This window comes from Rattus norvegicus, chromosome 5 (genome assembly GCF_036323735.1).
Source record: "Rattus norvegicus strain BN/NHsdMcwi chromosome 5, GRCr8, whole genome shotgun sequence".
Taxonomy (NCBI): Eukaryota; Metazoa; Chordata; class Mammalia; order Rodentia; family Muridae; genus Rattus; species Rattus norvegicus.
The window spans coordinates 144,332,190-144,350,866 of NC_086023.1; the positions used below are offsets into that span (position 1 = coordinate 144,332,190).

Below are 18,677 nucleotides of genomic sequence, written 5' to 3' on the forward strand. Positions count from 1 at the left end.
GGCGCTAAGCAGTAGGGGGGTGCCTCCGGTGCGGCCATCTTGCTTGTGGGCAATGCCCGAGTCTGGGGCCTGGGTGCTCGTGCAAAGGAGGAAAGGTGCAGGCCGCCCCACGAGGGCTCGCAGCAAAAGGCTGAGGGCTTGGACATCCTCGCTTGTGCGTAGTTCTCTCAGCGCGACCCCTCCTCCCACCCTGGGCTCGCGGCTGGAATTGCGCTTCCGGAGGGTGGGGGCAGGAGGACTGGCTCAGCATGAAGGGTGTGTTTCCGGGTTAAGGCCTGGGAGGTGGGAGGAGGCGGCGTTTCCGGCCGCGGTCGCTGTCCAGGGAGGCTGAGGCAAGAGGGAGCTGTCCGGGTGGGGAGCCAGCACTTCCTTCTTTCTCTTCCTCCTCTGCGTGAGGGGAGAGAAGGTTGGGGGCCCCCCGAGCCCATGGATCGGGAGGAGGCGGAGGCCGCCGAGAGCCGGCACCCCTCTATGTGGCCCTGAGCCCCGGTAGGTGGCCGGGGCGGCTGGCTGCCAGGCCGAGGACCATGAGCTTAGGGGAGGGGCAGAGGCGGGACGGGCTATGCCTCGGGGTACGCTGGCCGGGCGTTGGGACCCGGAGGTGGCGCTCCTGGCTGGGACAGGACAAGTCAGCTGCTTCTAGCCTTGCAGGTGCCAGAGTCCCAAGCTGAACCCCTGCTTTGGGGCTCAGGCCTGGTCAGGCAGTTCTGTCTATTCCCTGACAGACTGGCAGACCAGGCTCCAGGCACTGCGGTCCTTCTGATAACTCTCGACCTCTGCAGCCTCGTCCGAATTGCTGTCTCTGGTGTTTGATGATCTTCCCATCGAGATAAAAAGAAAAAAAAAAGTTGATACAGAATAAAGGGGGCGGGGCTGGGCTCGTTGGCGAAAACCCTCCTCGAGAATTTTGACGATTTTGCCCCAGGGTCCTGCAGTGGCTGCAGTGAGCACAAAAGCGAAATGAAGGAAGTCAAAGTAGAAGACCTCAGGCGGGGTTCCAGGAATGCTTTGCCTGGTTTCACCTCACGGTGGTTGTGCCCAACCGACAATAGAAGTTGTTAAAGCGCATTAGCTGACTCTCCTTGTGCTATCTTGTGATTAACAGACTGGAAACTAGGAACAAATTGGAAAGACGTCCTCTTAGAACAATCTGTTCATTTTTTCAGCTATTTGGAAAACAGTGTTTGCAAATATAAGCAAAGCTATTCATGGCAGTCTGTTCTGTAACTTTTTCAAACATCTAGGACTTTTTCCCCCCCTTCTTAAGAAGCTTTATTCTTGATTACTCACACCCGCTGAATAGACGGGCTCTGTCGTTATTCAAACATATCTTATCGCTGTGTACATAAATGGAGTTCCACGTATGTAGCTGACAGACTGAACTATGATACATTCCCCATCAACCTGAAGTATTAAGTAAACATTACCCCCTGCTCTGTCTGAACAGCTGCTGCGACAGAGTGCTTTTATTTCCGGTGTACTTGTAACGCCCTAAATGCCAGAACTACTGGGAGCTTTTCTAGATTTTCATTTGTCAAGTATTGTGGGGGTGTGTGTTCTCTCCCTGGGTTGCTACCCTTTGATTTGATAACAAACATTTTGGATCTTAGCAGTGTTTTTTGTTGTTCCTGCCTCTGGTCAGCAAGCTTTTAACTGGACCCTAGCAGTGTTTTGTGCCCAGAGGCAATTATAGGTTTCAGCCGAATAAGCAGCCTGGAGTGCAAATGAAATTACCTCTGTCTCTCCCAGGCACTTGTAACCAGCTTGCAAGTCCAATGGTGTTTATTCCTCCTGTTTTCAAAGCCTTTTTATTTCTTTTTTGCTTTTCCCCACCCACCTGCCAGGATATTGATGACAGGTATTAAGTCACCTTTAGTTTTAAATCCCTTTGTGGTAGGCAGAAATGTTGGGGAAGATCCACGCACACACTCACGAGCACATGCATGCTCTCCACTCCATCCTGGGAGGCTAGAGAAGTTTCTGAGTATAGCTTCTTTGGCTACATGATGCCTTTTTTCCCTCCCCTCCGTCCTGTGTCGTACAATTACAGGAAAATTAGATAGGAATGGGTAGAAGAGAATGAGAGAGATGAGAGAGATAGAAGTCCTTCCGGTGCCCGTGGCTCAGGGAAAGGCATTACCTCAATTTGGAGTGGTATGGTTGTGTCTCTTCCTTCTTGGCATCGGCACTGAAATCCATTCCAGATAATGTTGGTCATCTTGTATGCTGACTGGAAGTGAGGGTTAGAATTGCCAACCCGTGCTCTTTACCAGATGTGAGTGTCAGCTTCATAACTTCATATTTAGGACAGAATTTTTTTTTTTTTCCGGAGCTGAGGACGGAACCCAGGGCTTTGCGCTTTCTAGGCAAGCGCTCTACCACTGAGCTAAATCCCCCAACCTCAGGACAGAAAATTTTTAAATTTTTGTTTGTTTGTTTGTTTCTTTGAGGGAGTGCTTTTCTATAGCCTTGGCTATCCTGGAATTTGCTGTGTAGACCGGACGGGCCTCAAACTCACAGAGATCTGCCAGCCCTCACCCTCAATCCCCACCCTCACTCCCACCCACCCCTACCCAATGCTGGGATTAGAGTTATTTACCACCAGTGCTGGCACAAAACTTAATTTTTTTTTCTTTTTTTCTTTTTTTTCCGGAGCTGGGGACTGAACCCAGGGCCTTGCGCTTGCTAGGCAAGCGCGCTACCACTGAGCTAAATCCCCAACCCCAATTTTTTTTGAGACAGTGTCTCATTATATTCTCTAGGCTAACCTCGGAGTCCTGGATTTAACAATTCTGTAACCTTCCACATAGCTAGGATTTCAGCTATGGGACACCATGCCTAGCCAACAGATCTTTGAATTATTTCTTCAGAACCCTATCAACTTGTGTTGTCAAGAATTATGTGAGAGGGAAGAAAGCTCTGGAAAATCAGTGTCATTCTCCTCTTTCCTCTCCCCTCCATATACTACAGCCACCAGATTACAGAGTAGCCAGCACAGTGCTAAGTTAAACACATGGGGAGAAGTATAGGAGACGTTAAGACAGGAATTGCAAACGAATTGGACAGGCAGATAGTGTAAAAGTGTGTACTGGGTAGATTTGTAAGATGGCACGGTGCTTGCTGTGCCTCAAGAGACTCACCTTGGAAGAGCAAGACTGGGCAGTATAGTCAGGATTAGTCAGAGGAAGTCCAACCTCTCCTTAGATAACGAAGTACTTTGGTCAAAATCACAGAGCGGTTAGTAGAAGCTGAAGTGGAAAATCAGAGCTACTTTCTCAGGTTGGTGCTCTTTCCCATTCTCACACAGACGTCGGATTAGACAACAATGGGATATAAAATCACTTTAACAGCAGATTCACTTTATATATCCTTGCTCTGTTGTTACCCTGATAATTATAGGCTCTGCCGAAGCTCAGGCTGAAAATTTGCTGGCAGGGATGAACATTGAAAGACACACTTGAAATTTCTCTTTCTCCTGATCTGTCACATTTTTCTAGCATTCCACATTTCCAGGAATCAATTATTAATTGCTTGGCATATAATTTCTCTTTCTGTCTTTCTAGTGTACTGGTTCCGCCTCTCTGGAAGGCCATGGAGAAGAGACTGGGAGTCAAGCCAAGTACCACTTCCTGGGTTTTGCCAGGATATTGTTGGCAGATATCAGTGAAGCCACCGAGAAGCCTGTACCTGGTTTACAGTTTCTTCTGCCTCAGCGTTCTGTGGTTGTCAACAGGTATCACTTTTGAGATTTAAGGTTTAACCCCTTCCACCCTGCACCCCCCCCCCCCAAACAATCAGCATCCTGAATATATGGGTTTGCTTTATAGACCGACCAGAAGGCAGAAAAGCCATCTGCTGACATAATGGCCATCATTTTAATGGGTGTTTACTTGTTGGGTTTGTTTTTGTCTGTCTGTCTGTCTGTCTGTTTTTTTCTGAGACAGGTTTTTGGAGTGTGTGTGTGTGCAGCCCAGGCTGACCTGGAATTTCCAGCTGCCTCTCTCTCCATACCCTGCTTTGTTTGTTTTGGGACCAAAATATGAATTGGATTTTTTTCTCTAAAGGAGAATCGGTATTCAGTTTGCCATTTTATAAAGGTAGATTGACAAATAAAGCCAAATAAACAAACAAATATTCAGAGTTGGATAGATTGGGGCCCTGGAGCTGGACATGACTGAGGCACATTAAGTGTCATGGCCCAGGACACATTACCTAAAGTCTTCCTATCTTCTTTTTTTTTTTCCGGAGCTGGAGACCAAACCCAGGGCCTTGTGCTTGCTAGGCAAGCGCTCTACCACTGAGCTAAATCCCCAACCCCCTTCCTATCTTTTTAAGTGGGATCTCAATGTGTAGCCCAGGCTGGCCCTGACATCATGATCCCCTTGCCTCACTAGACTAACCTTAGATCTGCCTCATACCTTGACTTGAGAGATGACATAGTAGAGGCATGTAATGCTGTGTGACCAAACCTGCTTAGAAAGAGATGCTTAGCTTTCTTACCAGAGCAATGCGCACTTTGTTTTATTTTTTATTTTTGAGAAAGGGTGTCACTGTGTTAGCCCTGGCTGGCATAGAACTGGATATGTAGACTAGACTGGCTATAAACTCACAGTGATCTGCCAGCCTCTGTCTCCTGAGTGTTAAGATCGAAGGTATGAATGGTGGATTCTTACTACTTTAACAAATCCATGTATTTGTTTTAATTTGAAAGGGCTGCACACACCCGCCATGATGGTCTGTGTGTATTGGTCAGAGGACAGCTTTGTGAAGCCAGTTCTCTCCTTCCACATTTGTGTGGATTCCAAGGATTAGATGCAGCTGGTCAGGCTTGCACAGCAGAGCCATCTCTGGCCCCACACACACTTGCTTGTTGTTTTTAATAGAAGAGAACCATGTTGATGGACTTGACAGAGTAAACTGTCCTCAAGACAGTCCCTGCTTAGAGCCTCTTGCCAGACATCAGTGCCAAGAAGGCTAACTGTCAAAAGCCAAATTTAGAAATACGTCCTCTCTCTGTCTTTGCTTTTCATTCTTTTGCTGACGTAATATGGAGTGTGAGAAAGCAGGGTTTTGAGGACTTCTGAGTGGGCCCTGGACAAAGACCAAAAACCTCTGCAGAGACCACTGTCACGGCTGACTATTTAGCTTGTGCTCTGACAGCTATGAAGATTTCTGTCATTGTCATAAACTCAAGAATCAAGCAATTACTGTATTTAGCAATTTTTGTAGCACTGACTGTGGGTTTTGCTGTCGTGCAGTGGTAGCTGATGACTATATGATTGTAGTGGTGGAGCTTGCAGTACGTAGAAAGCTGACCCAAATATTTTTATATAAAATGATGCTTTGTTAGCTAATTCTGGGCATTGTTTTATGTGAGATAATTTTAATTAAGTAATTAATTTGTATTATCTCATTAGGAAAAGCACTTCTTTGAAAGTGTACCAACCACATACCAGATTTGTAGAAACATTGCATGTCTTCTTAATGTTTAATGATAATTCTGAAACAGAGGTTACACTCATTGTACTAATAAGGAAATTGAGACCCAGAGAAGCAAAGTTACTTGGCTAGAGTCAAGTAGTGAGAACAGGGCAGAGCAGGACCCCAACCCAGTCTGTTTGCTGTAGTGTTGTTTTCTTCCTTTCCACCACAGTTCCTTCTGACTATCAGTGATTCTTGGAGAACCAAAGGGGTTTTTTGGTTTTTTGACCCCAGAACCTTGAAAGATTATTTGAAAGATTCAGAGTTCAAGGGGAGAACTATGAAGTGTCAGCAAGTAATTCTGAGTCTTTCTCTATTTTCCACTTATACTTGGTTAAGAGTAGACTTGTGGGGTATTTTCAGATTTACATAAGAAAATTTTTACTCTGTCTTGATGAAGATTAAAATGAGAATATCTAGGGCTTGGGATAGAGGCTGATGGTAGAACACTTGACTAGGCTGTGAGAGGCACTAAGAGAGACGTGGCTGCCCTCAAACAGCGCTAGAAGAGGTGAACAGAAAACAGATTGGCATAAATGTCAGGAGATTTAAAAAGTTCATGTCCCTTGACTTACTTCCCCTTTTTAGAGTTTTAGGGCTAGAGAGATGGCTCAGTGGTTAAGAGCACAGGCTTGTTTGCTAGAATCCATATGGTGGATCACAGCCATCTGTAATTTCACTTGTGGGATCTGACTCCCTATTTTGACCTCTGCACATAACCAGTCATACATGTGCTGCACATATATACGTGCAAACAAAGCACATACACATACAAGTGCAAAAATAGTTGTTTTTGATGCGGGAGTTGAGAGGAACTAGAGAGGTGGCTAGGTGGTTAAGAGTATTTGTTGCTCTTCCAGAGGACTTGTGTCAGGTCTGGTCTCTGAGGGCACCTTACATGTATATGTGTATATTGACATGCATAAATAAAAATAGTTTATCTTAGATACATAGTGAGACCTTGGCTTTAATATGTGTGTGTTTGTATGTATATGAATACACACACACACACATATATATAGATATGATGTATGTATGTGTATAGCTCAAATACTTGGCATGGTGATTCGTGCCTGTAATGTAATCCTTTTGTGTGTGTGTGTGTGTGTGTGTGTGTGCTTTGAGACAGGGTGTCTGGAGATAACCCTGGCTGTCCTAGAACTTGATATATAGACCAGCCTGGCTCTAAACTCACAGAGATCCACCTGTGCCTCCTAATGCTGGGATTAAAGGTGTGTGCCACCTCTACAGAAGGATGCCTGTGAGTTCCAGGTCACACTGGCCACAGAATGAAGCCTTATCTCAGAAAACCAAAAGATTGGGCCAGAGAGATATAGGTACTTGCTGACAAGCCTGACAGTCCCTGAAACTACATGGTGGATGTAGAGAACTGACTTACAAGCTGTCCTTTAAGCCTTTTTCTTTTTTCTTTCTTTCTTTCTTTCTTTTTTTTTTTTTTTTGGAGTTGAGGACTGAACCCAGGGCCTTGCATTTGCTAGGCAGGCACTCTACCACTGAGCTAAATCCCCAACCCCCCGTCCTTTAAGCCTTAACACACACACACACATACTGTGGCACATGTGCACATACACAAACACAAACACACCGTGGCACATACATATCTATACACATATACTGTGGCACATGTGCACACACATGCATACTGTAGCATATGTGGATACACACACACACACACACACACACACACACACTATGGTACATGTACACACACACAATGGCATATGTACACCCACACACATACATATACATGCAAACAAAATAAATGCAAAAACAGAAACAAGAGAAGTTTATCTTAAGTATATCTTTAGATAGTTGTTGGGAATAAGAACAATAATTGACACTTGTTTATTTTGTACTTTGAAACATTGCTATCACCTGCCCAGTGACACAGCAGTAATATCTTTACGTATTTATGTTATAGCATCATAATTACTTTCAGTTGTCAATTTGACACAAAACTAGAATCATCTAGAAAGAAGGACCCTCAACTAAAGAATTATATTTGTCAGATTGGCCTATGGCTACTCAGAGAGGGATTTTCTTAATTGCTAAGCTATAGGAGGGGCCTGCCCACTATAGGTGGTGCCATCCCTAGGCAGGAGGGCAAACTGGAGGTAGCAAGCCAGGCAGCAGCTCTCCTCCTTGGTTCCCATCTAGGCTTCCCTTGCTGATGGACTGTAACTCGTTAGCTGAAATAAATCCTTCCCTCCCCAAGTTGCTTTTGGTCATGGTGTTTTGATCATGCAACAGAAAAGTAACTAGGACAGACACTATGCAACATTTCCTAGTTCAGAAGAATGAGTATATGAGGAAACATCCTACACGAAGTGATAAAAGCAAGATAAATAACTACGTGTTTACTGCAGCACCAATGGTATGAAATGAAAAAAAAAAAACACATAATAGAAAATAATCTAAAATAAAATATTTGACTGAATGTTTATATAATATGATCTCTTTTTATTCTTCTGTTTTCAAACAATCGCTTCTCTCTCTTTTTTAATAAGGAGATGAAAATCTACCACGCAATGCAACAACAAAATGACTCAGGTGAAGCCCTGTCTATGTCACCTTAGTTGGTACCCGTTACTTATATATACTCAGCTTTTACCTGAGCACTTACTTTTATTCCCTCCCGATAAAAGGTGTTTTTTTTTTTTTTTTTTTTTTTTTTTGGTTCTTTTTTTCGGAGCTGGGGACCGAACCCAGGGCCTTGCGCTTCCTAGGTAAGCACTCTACCACTGAGCTAAATCCCCAGCCCCTAGGTGTTTTTTTTTTAAAGATTTATTTATTTATTATATATAAGTACAATGTAGCTGTCTTCAGACACACCAGAAGAGGGCATCAGATCTCATTACAGATGGTTGTGAGCCATCATGTGGTTCCTGGGAATTGAACTCAGGACCTCGAGAAGAGCAGTCAGTGCTCTTAACCACTGAGCCATCTCTCCAGCCCCGGTCTTTTGTTTTTTAATTTGTTATCATTTAGCTCATGGATTATATAAATTCTTCCTGAACAAATAATGCAAAATAAGGGCTCTCTGCAGTTACCTCCCATTCCAGGTACCATTTACTATTGGCCCCTCTTTGGTAGCGCTCCCAGGGACACACTGACTTCATTTAGGTGGTTTCTTTACATATCTGGTTTGGACTCGGGAGTGAAGCCCACTGATAGAAATGAGTGATCATGGTTTGTGTGATAAAAGCTACCCTTTCTTCCTTGTGGGCTATTGAGTCAGTGCTTTCTGTATAATTTTACTGCTATGTGGTTTGAAAATAGCATTTTGGACCCGGTGATTATCATTTGGAAACAAATGTGAGATTCCCCTAAGAACTTGGAAATTCCTCAGGAGTTAGTCAACTTCTTAAGAGCAGGAATTTGGCCCTTATTGCTTATGTGAGGTATTCTAAGCAAGTATAAAATCTGGCACACAAATGTAGTATAAAAGTATTTGTAGCCTGGATACTACATTAGCAGTAGGGGATTATCCTTTGAGGCTTAAACCGTGAAAGCAATATAATGAGGGGAGAGGTTTACAAAGACAACTTAAGGAGCTAAAATGCCTTTGAAAGCAACTGAAGGGATTAACTTCTGAACTGTGTCAACATTCCCAAACAAGAAAGGCTGTGTCTGAAGAGTTGTGTGTGCGGGGCACAGACCTAATTGGATTTGGAATCCTACAACAAGGTGGCCGATCTTATAGGCTAAAGGTGGTAGTTGACCCTGGAAACTTCCAGATTTTCTGACTCCAGATGAGGCAATAGTAAAACACCAAATGCAGCACAACCCCCATCCAGGAAAATGGCAAGTTTGATGAGAGAAACAGAGAAACTATTATATATGGAGTGAAAAGAGGGAGGGATTCAGGTCTTGTGTTCCCGGAACCAAAGAAGCTTTTCACTGTGAAGGGGAGGGCCGGAAGTCCTTTCCAAGAGGCTGATACCTGAGTTCTTTTGAAAGTTGAACCTGAAGGTCACAGGAGGAATTCCAAGGCAATGGGTACTCAGAACAAAGGTGTAGAGGATGTGGATGCGAATGCACTGTGTCCCGCTTAGAGCAGTTCCTGAAGAGGTGGGGAGTGGCCAGGTCACAGGGAGACTCCTTGCCCAGGAGGCTGAGGTTTAATCTTCCTTAGGCAGGCTGTCCATAGACGCTCCTCCATAGCCCAGGTAGGCCTTGGACTTTTGATCCTTATGCCTCGGCTTCAGCTTCTTTCCTTCCTTCCTTCCTTCCTTCCTTCCCTCCTTCCTTCCTTCCTTCCTTCCTTCCTTCTTTATATGTATGTGAGTACACTGTCCCTAGATGGTTGTGAGCCACCATGTGGTTGCTGGGAATTGAACTCAGGACCTCTGGAAGAGCAGTCAGTGCGGAGCCATCTCTTCAGCCCTGGCTTCAGCTTCTTAAATATCCCAGGATTACCAGCCTGTGCAGTAGGCCTGGGTCACATTCCTTTTCTCTTCTATTTTCTTCATTTCCTCTTCTTTCTGCTGTGGTTGTGCATGCTAGGTAATGCTCTGTTACTGAGCTCTGTACTCAGGTCTGGTTTGGGGTTTCTTTGAAACAGGATCTAGCTTTTGTAGCCCAGGCTAGCCCAGGACTGACTGGATAACTCAGACGGGCCTAGGACTTGCAGTTGTTGGTGTCTTATCTTCCCAAGCACTAGGGTCACGAGCGTGAGCCACCACACCTGGCTTACATTTTATTATGTTTCATAATCTAGAAAAAAGTTGAAGCCGTAGCCTTTATAGACTTATTGATATATTTTATCAAATAATATTATATGAATGTCTATGCATGTATAAAAGAAGCTCAAAAAATTTCAAAGAGATCAACAGAAAGCAAATATGAAGTAATACTTAATTTAAAAAGCTTTTTGTGTGTGTATATGATGTGTAAATATGAACACATGCATGCCATTGGCATATGTGTGGAGGTCAGAGGACAACTGTGTGGAGTTGCTTCACGCTAGCCATCTCACATGGCTTTTGGGAATCACATGCAGGTTGTTGGGCTTACATGCTAAGTCCTACCCTACCAAGGCATCTCACTAGTCCAAAGTTTTAAGTTTTTGTTTTATTAATTACTTGAGTGTACAGAATGAGTTTCATTATAACCTTTTTGTACATTGCATATTAGCATATATAATACATACAGTATATGTAAAGCCTAAATTCCACATGAGAAAACAATGGTACTTGCCTTTCTGAATCTGGTAACATGGTGCTCTTCAGTTCCATCCACCTTTCTGGAATCACTAATTTTTCTCTTCATGACTGAACAAAGCTCCTTCATGCTCGTGCCTCATTATCTTTGTCCATTTGTCTCTTGATAGGCATTGGCTGGTTCTCTGTGTTCTGCCCTGGCCTTTATTCTTTATTCCTGCCTCTGACTCTTGGATTAGGATGGTTCCTGTTTTTCCAAGAGCGTTAATAATTTATTTGCGATGGCTGTGGTCTTTTAACAAAAGCACTCGTAGCTACAGGCTTTCCTCTGAGAGCTGCCTCTCTGAATCCCAGAGGTTCTGTAAGTTGTGTTCTCCTTTCATTTGGCTCTAGAAACTTTTACATTTCCTCTCTCATAACTTCAGTGGCCCAAGAGTCTGTGTTCAGTCTTTAGAATCTTACATAATATCTGTGGTTTTCTTGTTAATTATTTCAAGTTTTTTTTTTCTTTTTCTTTTTTCTTTTTTCCTGGAGCTGGGGACCAAACCCAGGGCCTTGTGCTTGCTAGGCAAGCGCTCTACCACTGAGCTAAATCCCCAACCCCTTTATTTTCTTTTATATCTTACATTGAGCTGTTTATATAAAAAATACCTGAACTATTTATTTCTCATGGGGGAAGTCACAAGTTAAACAGGTTTTGAATAAGAAAAATGACAATTTGTTTTGTTGACAGGTTATTATGTATCCCAGTCTGATGTCTGACTTGCTATATGTCTGAGGATGGCCCTGAATTTCCATTCACCTTCCTCCATATCTTAAGTGCTGGGATTGCAAAAGTGTGTCTGTCACCCTGCCTGGTTTATGCATTGCTGGGGCTCTAACCAATGATCTCGTGCTAGGCAAGCTCTCTGCCAACTAAGTTACATCTGTAGCCCCTGAAGGTTCAGTATTGATTTTCAGTCGGGATAACCTAGTTTTGTTTGTTGGTTACATGTAGTGTGTGTGTGTGTGTGTGTGTGTGTGTGTGTGTGTGTGTGTGTGTGTGCGCGCCTGGGTGTGCACAAGTATACCAGTGTTGATGTAGAAGTTACAGGACTTCCTTTACCACGTGGGTACCAGGAATCAAACTGAGGTCATCAGGGTTGGTGGCAGGTTCCTTTATCCACTGAGCCATTTTGCTGGTCCTTGATGTCCTACTTTTTTATGAGTAAGATATGAAGTTACCTACTGTTACTATGTCAAATCTGTCCTTTCATGTCCATTAGTGGTTTGCTTTTTTAATTGGAAGCCCCAACATTTGTTGTATATAATTTATTGTTTTTACGTCCTCTTGTTTTTTCTTTATTAATATGTAGTAGCCTTTAAAAATATTTTCGAGTTGAGCATAGTGGTGCATACCTTTGTGTCAGTGCTCAGCAGAGGCAGGTGGATCTCTGTGAGTTTGAGGCCAACTAGGTGGGAGTTCTAGGACAGCCAGGGCTACATAGAGAGGCCCGATCAAAAACAAAAAGCCAAAATGTATTTTAGTTTTGGTTTGATGTCTACTTTATCTGTTATAAAACAAGTATGCCAGATTGGTTTTGACTTTTATTTGCTTGGTACTTAACTTCCATCCTTTGATGTTCAGTTTGTAGATATAATTGCCAGTGAGATGTGTTTCTAAGAGACACTGATAGTTAGATCTGGTTTTGTTTATTTTGAAACAGGGTTTCTCTGTGTAGCCTTGGCTGTCTTGGAACTCACTCTGTAGACCAGGCTGACCTCAAGCACAGAGAGACCCTCCTACCTCTGCCTCTTGAGTGCTGGGATTAAGGGTGTGCACCACCATGCCCAGTTTAGGTCATATGTTTTCATCTAGTAGGCACGTGTCTTTTGATTGGAATGTTAAGACCATTTGCACTTGGGGTTACTGAGAGATGTCTGCTGATTGCTATGGTTTGCCCGTTGTTCTCTTGGTTACACAGATCTTAGTTACTTTTCTTGACCAGAAGCAATCTAGAGGACAGTTTATTTTGACTCACAGTTCAAGGACCTATCATGGTGGCAGGGAAGGAATGTGGGCCATTGGAGGCTGCAGGTTACATTGTGTAGATAGCCAGGAAGCTGAGGATAATGTGCTCATTCAGTTTGGGACCCCCATTGGGTGGTTCTGCCCACATTTAGAATGGGTCTTCCTACCTCAGACTTAATCTAGTTAATTTCTCACTGATGCGCACAGAGGCTTGTCTCCCTCTGTATCCTATGAAGTTAATGTTCAGTATGAACAATACTGAACATAATAGATCATTGTTTATGTTTTTCTTTCTCCCCTGTTTGTATGAAGTATTTGCTAGTTTATGGTGCTAGACACGATATATTCCATGTTTTACCTGCACGTATGTATATGCACATGTGCCCTCAGAGTTTAGAAGAGGGGTCAGAACCCTTGGAACTAGAATTACAGATGGTTGAGAACCACTGTATAGGTATTGAGAATTGAACCTAGGTCCTCTGGAAGAGCGGCTAGTGCTCTTAGCTGAGCCATCTCTCCATCCCCCTCCCATTTATTTATTTTGTTTTATATGTACGTTTTGCCTATAGTCATGTATGTGCACCACATGCCTATCTGGTACCCACTGAAGTCAGGAGAGACTCTCGGATCTCTTGGAACTGGAGTTACAAATGGTTGTGAGACACATGTGGATGCTGGGAACTGAACCTTGGTCTTTGCAAAAGCAGTAAGTGCTCTTGACTCCAGCCTTGACTTATCCGTTCATTAGCTAGTGGACACCAGAGGTTTCTATTTTTGTCTACGTAATTGTGTTCTGAAGATTTATATACTAGTTTTTGTGTGACTGCACATAAAGGTAGGAGTAGAACTGTTTATCTGCCCAGTAGTTCTTCTTTGTCTATCTACTTGCTCCTCCTTATTTACAGCCTTCTCCTTTCTTCACAGTAGCTATGGCACTTTTCATAGTTCTAACTCCCCCCCCCCTTTCTTCTGACTTCTCCCTCCCCTTTCAGCAGTGGGATCAAGCCCAGGGCCTCTCACATGCTAGTCACCACCAACTTTCTTTTATAAAATAGTAGAGTAGGTTACTGGAGATCAGAAAATCACAGAGGAGAAGAACTTGCTTTGGACCTAGTCCGAATTCAGTTTGCAGACAGACAGACAGACAGACACAGTGAGTGAGAAGGACAACAGACAGTCAAGTAGGTGGGAATTCCTGAGTTCACTGGGTTTTATTCCCCCAGTTACTATTGCAGCAGGATCTGCTTTGTGGCAGCTCTCCCTGTAGCTCTGACTTAGTCTTCCTTGCCTTTGACTTTCTTGATTAGGCAGGCTTTCTTTGCTCTCTCTTTCTCTCTTCCTTTCTCTGTCCTCTTCTGAATCCAGTGAGGTTTGTCTTCTATACACATCTGGGGTTTTGCTAAGATGATGGTCACCTTCCTACTTGGAGACCGTCATATACCCTCTTACCTGAAGTCTGCAGTAAGGGCTATAAGATGACTCAGTGGCTAAGAGAACTTCTTCCAGAGAACTCAAGTTCAGTCCTCAGCACTGACCTACACACAACTAACTGATCCCAGCTCCTGGGCTCTGATGCCTCTGGAACTCATGGGCACCTCTACTCAGGTGCACACACCCACATTCAAAGATACATGGGACTTGCACTCAAGTGCACACATCCACATAAAAAGACATGGGAGCACCTCCACTCAGGTGCGCACACCCACATTCAAAGACACACATACATATACTTTTTTAAAAAGGTAACAGCCAGGTGGTGGTGGCTCACACTTTAATCCCAGCACTTGGGAGGTAGAGGCAGGTGGATCTCTGTGAGTTCAAGGCCACCCTGGTCTACAGAGCAAGATAGCATGGGCTACAAAGAGAAACCTTGTGTCAACAACCCTGCCTCCCAAAAATGAATAAAATAAATCTTTTAAAAAGTCTGTGTAGCATTTGGCAGCTTTGTTTACTTTCTCGAGCGCCTGTCTTCACTTGCCACTTTCCCCGTCTCCTCGTTGATGTTCTGTACTCTTCAGTGACTTCCCCCTCAGTCCCTCCCCAGCATGTCTCTTGAGTTGCTTGTTCTTCGGGGCTTTGTTCTGTCATCCCTCCTTCTGCATGCGCGTTAGCAGGCTCAGTCATCCTCTCAGTTGATAACTGTGATTACCACTCCCAGATCTGTCAGTGCTGTGCACCGAACTGTCCAACCACCTGTATGTCACACATCTCCAACTGATGCCTCAGAACTGCTGTTAAGTCAAAACGGAAGCCAGAGCTTTTCTTCTCTTTCTTCTCCTTTATCCCCTATAAACATAAAAAGAGCATCTCCACCCATTTCTGAGGTAGAGACTTCTGAGTCATTCTCTATTTCTTTCCTCCTCCATATCAAAAGATCATCATTCATACCATGTTTTTATGCGCCATTCTGCCGCGTGTCTCATTATCGCTCTGCCTAATGTTTTTTGAGTCACATAAACATAAGTTTCTTTCAGATCCCCTGAAACTTCTGGTCTGAACTCCTTTGGGAAGTTCTTGTGATGGCTGGGCAGCTTTCTGTGTACCCTGTATCCTATGCTGTAGTTAGGCTTTGGGAAGAGAACCCCAGGGTAGGTCTCATTCATAAGGCAAGTCTTTTTGTGTCTCCTCTAGAAGATGGTGTTAATATAATTGCTTAACACTGGCAGGGCCAAGCTCCAGCATGCTTCTGCCCCCTACCCCAAGCACTGCTTGACCCCTAATGATTCTGTTTCCTTCTCCATCCTGTATCGTTCTGCATCTGATAAAAACCTGGTGATCCTACTCTGTGGTGTTTGCAGTGCAGCCCTTACCACAGACTGGTTCGAACTAGACTGCTGCCCTCACCCCATCTTTTTACAGCAACTTCTCAAATTTTAGCCAAATGTCTAAATGTCTCTGCTTTCCAACATCAGCAAGTCTCCTCTGTCCTGCTCAGAATGCAGCTGTCTATGCTACAGCAAGGAAACTGCCCTTAAAGAGAGAACTGGACATTCATGGGGGTCATTTCAAGGAGGGCCTTTCCTTCTCTTAGGACTGCAGTCTTATGTTGCTGGTTGTCACAGATATCCTGTATGGTAGCTGGCAGTTATGTTGTATTCTGTGTACAAGGCAAGGGATATTCTATATGGTAGGCACTGGTTAGGTGGGGTGGTGAAGTCTCCAACCTGATTACAAACGGTATTTGTTATGATCATTTGCCTGTGTTTATTTGTCTGTCCCATGAAACTGTTATTTGGAGTAACCTCTGTAATATGTAGCATAGCAGGTAACAAGTTCTGTTGGTAAAGGAACTGTAGCACCCCTTTTCTGAGCATTTATGTTGGGGTGAACTGGTCTTTTCTTCTCTATTTTTTCAAACTTAGTCTATTACGTGGGCTCTTCATATCCGAATAGAAAAGTGTATCACCGTTTCTCTGACAGATTCATTTCACACATGGCAGAGACTTTTCTTTCTGGTTCATGAGTTACAGAGGAACCCTATTGTGTGTAGCGGCCACTGTTGAGGGCTTCTTGCCCTGCTGTGCTCTAGCTGGTCTGCTTCTCCCAGGACACCCTGCATTTGCCCAGCCGAGTAAACATAATTCAGTATGGAGAGCAGAAGAAAGGTTGTGGCTACACATCCCTGCTGTGTTCTCCAACCATTGTGATCACTCGCACTGAAAAGATAACATTTTGATCTCTGTGTTCCTTAACTGTATTCTACTCAGTATGAAATTCTACATGGAAAGATTAACAATCTCAGAGGCCACAAAGACTGCAGATGGGACACAAAGATGGCTCCAGGCTTAGCAAGAGGTCTCTTCCTCTCCAGATGCCATTCTGTTCTTTTGTGTTTGTGTTCATGAGCCCAGATAAGTGTTCCGAATGTGTAGAGTGTTCCTGGTAGAAGGCACGAGTGCCGAAAGGCAGCTGTTGGTCTTGACCCCACTTTCTTCCTATTGCTTTTTTTTTTTTTCTTTTTTAGTGATTTGTGGTCTATATACCCTCTTATGCCAATATCAGCAAGTCATATCCTTTTTGCATTGGTCTTATTTTCATGGAAAAGCATTTTTGGGAGCCCTTTGAGGTGCCCCCCTCTCTCTTCTACATGTTGGGCCCCCCATTTGAGGTGGATGACTAATGGAATAGCTGTTCCAGCAATGAGCTTCAGCAGGAACTTTCTCCTGCCAAGCTGCCCTATATTCTTAAGCACATTGCAGTACAGGAAGGGAATACACTATTAGTCCTGAGTCTGTCTGCTTAGATTGTAGGGTGATGACCTGAGTACACGACAGCTGGGGAAAGGGGGGTTTTCTGGCTGCTAGCACAACCCGGGCAAGCCTTCTGATTCCACAGCTCAGCTCACTGGCATGAGCAAGTCTAAGGGATTGTGTCACATCACACTCAGTTGATAATGGGACTGGTCACAGCTCCCTCAGTTGGCCTCGGTCCTGGTGACAGGAGATTATTATCTGTAGGGCAGACATTCTGGAGTGAGGGGCAGTCAATTATCTTCCATCCATCCGTCTTGGAAAACAGCACTTTGGTGGGTTTTCTTTGTCCTTTAGGAACACTAGACAAACACAACGTAAACTTATTTATTTACTAACTCGTGCTAGAGACGGAAGAGAATAAAGAACTGAGTAACTGATGGTAAACCTACCACAAGTTAAGTTTTATACGGACTCTCCATGGGGACTTCTCAGGGGAAGAAACATGAGACAGCCGTGGAGTTTAAATAACGATACCAAGGCAGGTCAAAGCATAGCCTTTGGGTTGTTTTGTAGATTTTATAAAAATCTCAGTATTTAGATTAGCTGCTAATTTAAAGCATTGTGTCAGAAACTTCTGGAATATGCTCAGGAGTGTATGGGGTCCGTTTTCCAGATGCCTGTTTCCAGCCAAGCAGTGCCGAGAAGTTTGAGTTAAAATTAATGGGCTCTTGGTTTACTTTGTTTGTTTGTTTAATGTGTGCATGAGTATTGGGCCCAGGGTCATACACACGAGAAGCATAGTTCTACCACTCTGCCACTGGGCTACAGTCCCAGGCCCTGGGCTCCGCTTGGAGAGAGAGAGAGAGAGAGTGTGTGTGTGTGTGTGTGTGTGTGTGTGTGTGTGTGTGTGCTTGCTTGCGTGCTTATGCATGCTTGGGGTAGAGGTGGAGAGGTTAGGCAGAGTCCCATAGCTCAGACAGGCCTTAAAGCTGAATATTGGGATTGTAGGTATGCACCACTGTACCCAGTGGATCTGCTTTCTAAGCTGTCTTTCTGATCCTCCATCCTGAGCTTCCATAACAGTTCATAGACAGCTGCTGGACTTTCGGCATTGTCAGAGAAAGTACACTCAGGGCTGGAGAGATGGCTCAGCGGTTAAGAGCACCCGACTGCTCTTCCAGAGGTCATGAGTTCAATTCCCAGCAACCACATGGTGGCTCACAACCATCTGTAATGAGATCCGATGCCCTCTTCTGGTGTGTCTGAAGACAGCTACAGTGTACTTATATATAATAAATAAATAAATCTTTAAAAAAAAAAAAAAAAAAAAGAAAGTACACTCACACTCATTTCTAGACAAGCTTAGCATAGTTCAGGTCCATGAGAGAATGAACTGTATCAGGTACTCTCCAGGGTTGTTTCTGAGGAGGAGCATCACAGGTCATGTGTTCTCTCTCTTTCTCCACCCCCCACCCCCAAAAGGAGGACTGCACTCTGCTGCCACACTGTGACTGTAGTAGCCTCCACGCTGCCTCACTTCCTTCAACATGATGATGTGCTCATGCTTGGCAAAGGCCTATGCTAGACCATGTTGGCTCTGTCTTTTGGTCAGGATACTAGCTTTTATTTTTTGAGACAGAGCATTGCTATGTTGCTCAAGCTGGCCTCAAAACTTGCCACCATCTTACCTTTGCCTGCCTCAGCACTAGGGTTACAGACGTGTGCCACAGGATACAGATGTGTGCCACAGGACACAGATGTGTGCCACAGGACAGTGTTTTAACTGGAGTTGACTCTGAATTACTTTTG

The 18,677-nt window shown here is 44.1% G+C and overlaps 1 protein-coding gene across 4 annotated transcripts in view; it reads left to right on the plus strand.

Annotated features, from left to right (window-relative positions):
- Nucleotides 1-52: 52 nt before the first annotated feature.
- KIAA0319l (KIAA0319 like) overlaps nucleotides 53-18,677 on the plus strand; it is a 92,941-nt gene continuing 74,316 nt past the window's right edge. The window contains exons 1-2 of one of the 4 annotated variants that reach the window (XM_063287023.1): nucleotides 53-255; nucleotides 3,564-3,733. In XM_063287023.1, coding sequence (XP_063143093.1) covers nucleotides 53-255; nucleotides 3,564-3,733 — 373 coding nt within the window. Of the gene's footprint in view, nucleotides 256-326; nucleotides 490-3,563; nucleotides 3,734-18,677 lie in introns of those variants that run through there. The other 3 variants (XM_063287024.1, NM_001159655.4, XM_063287025.1) reach the window with 3 other exon arrangements.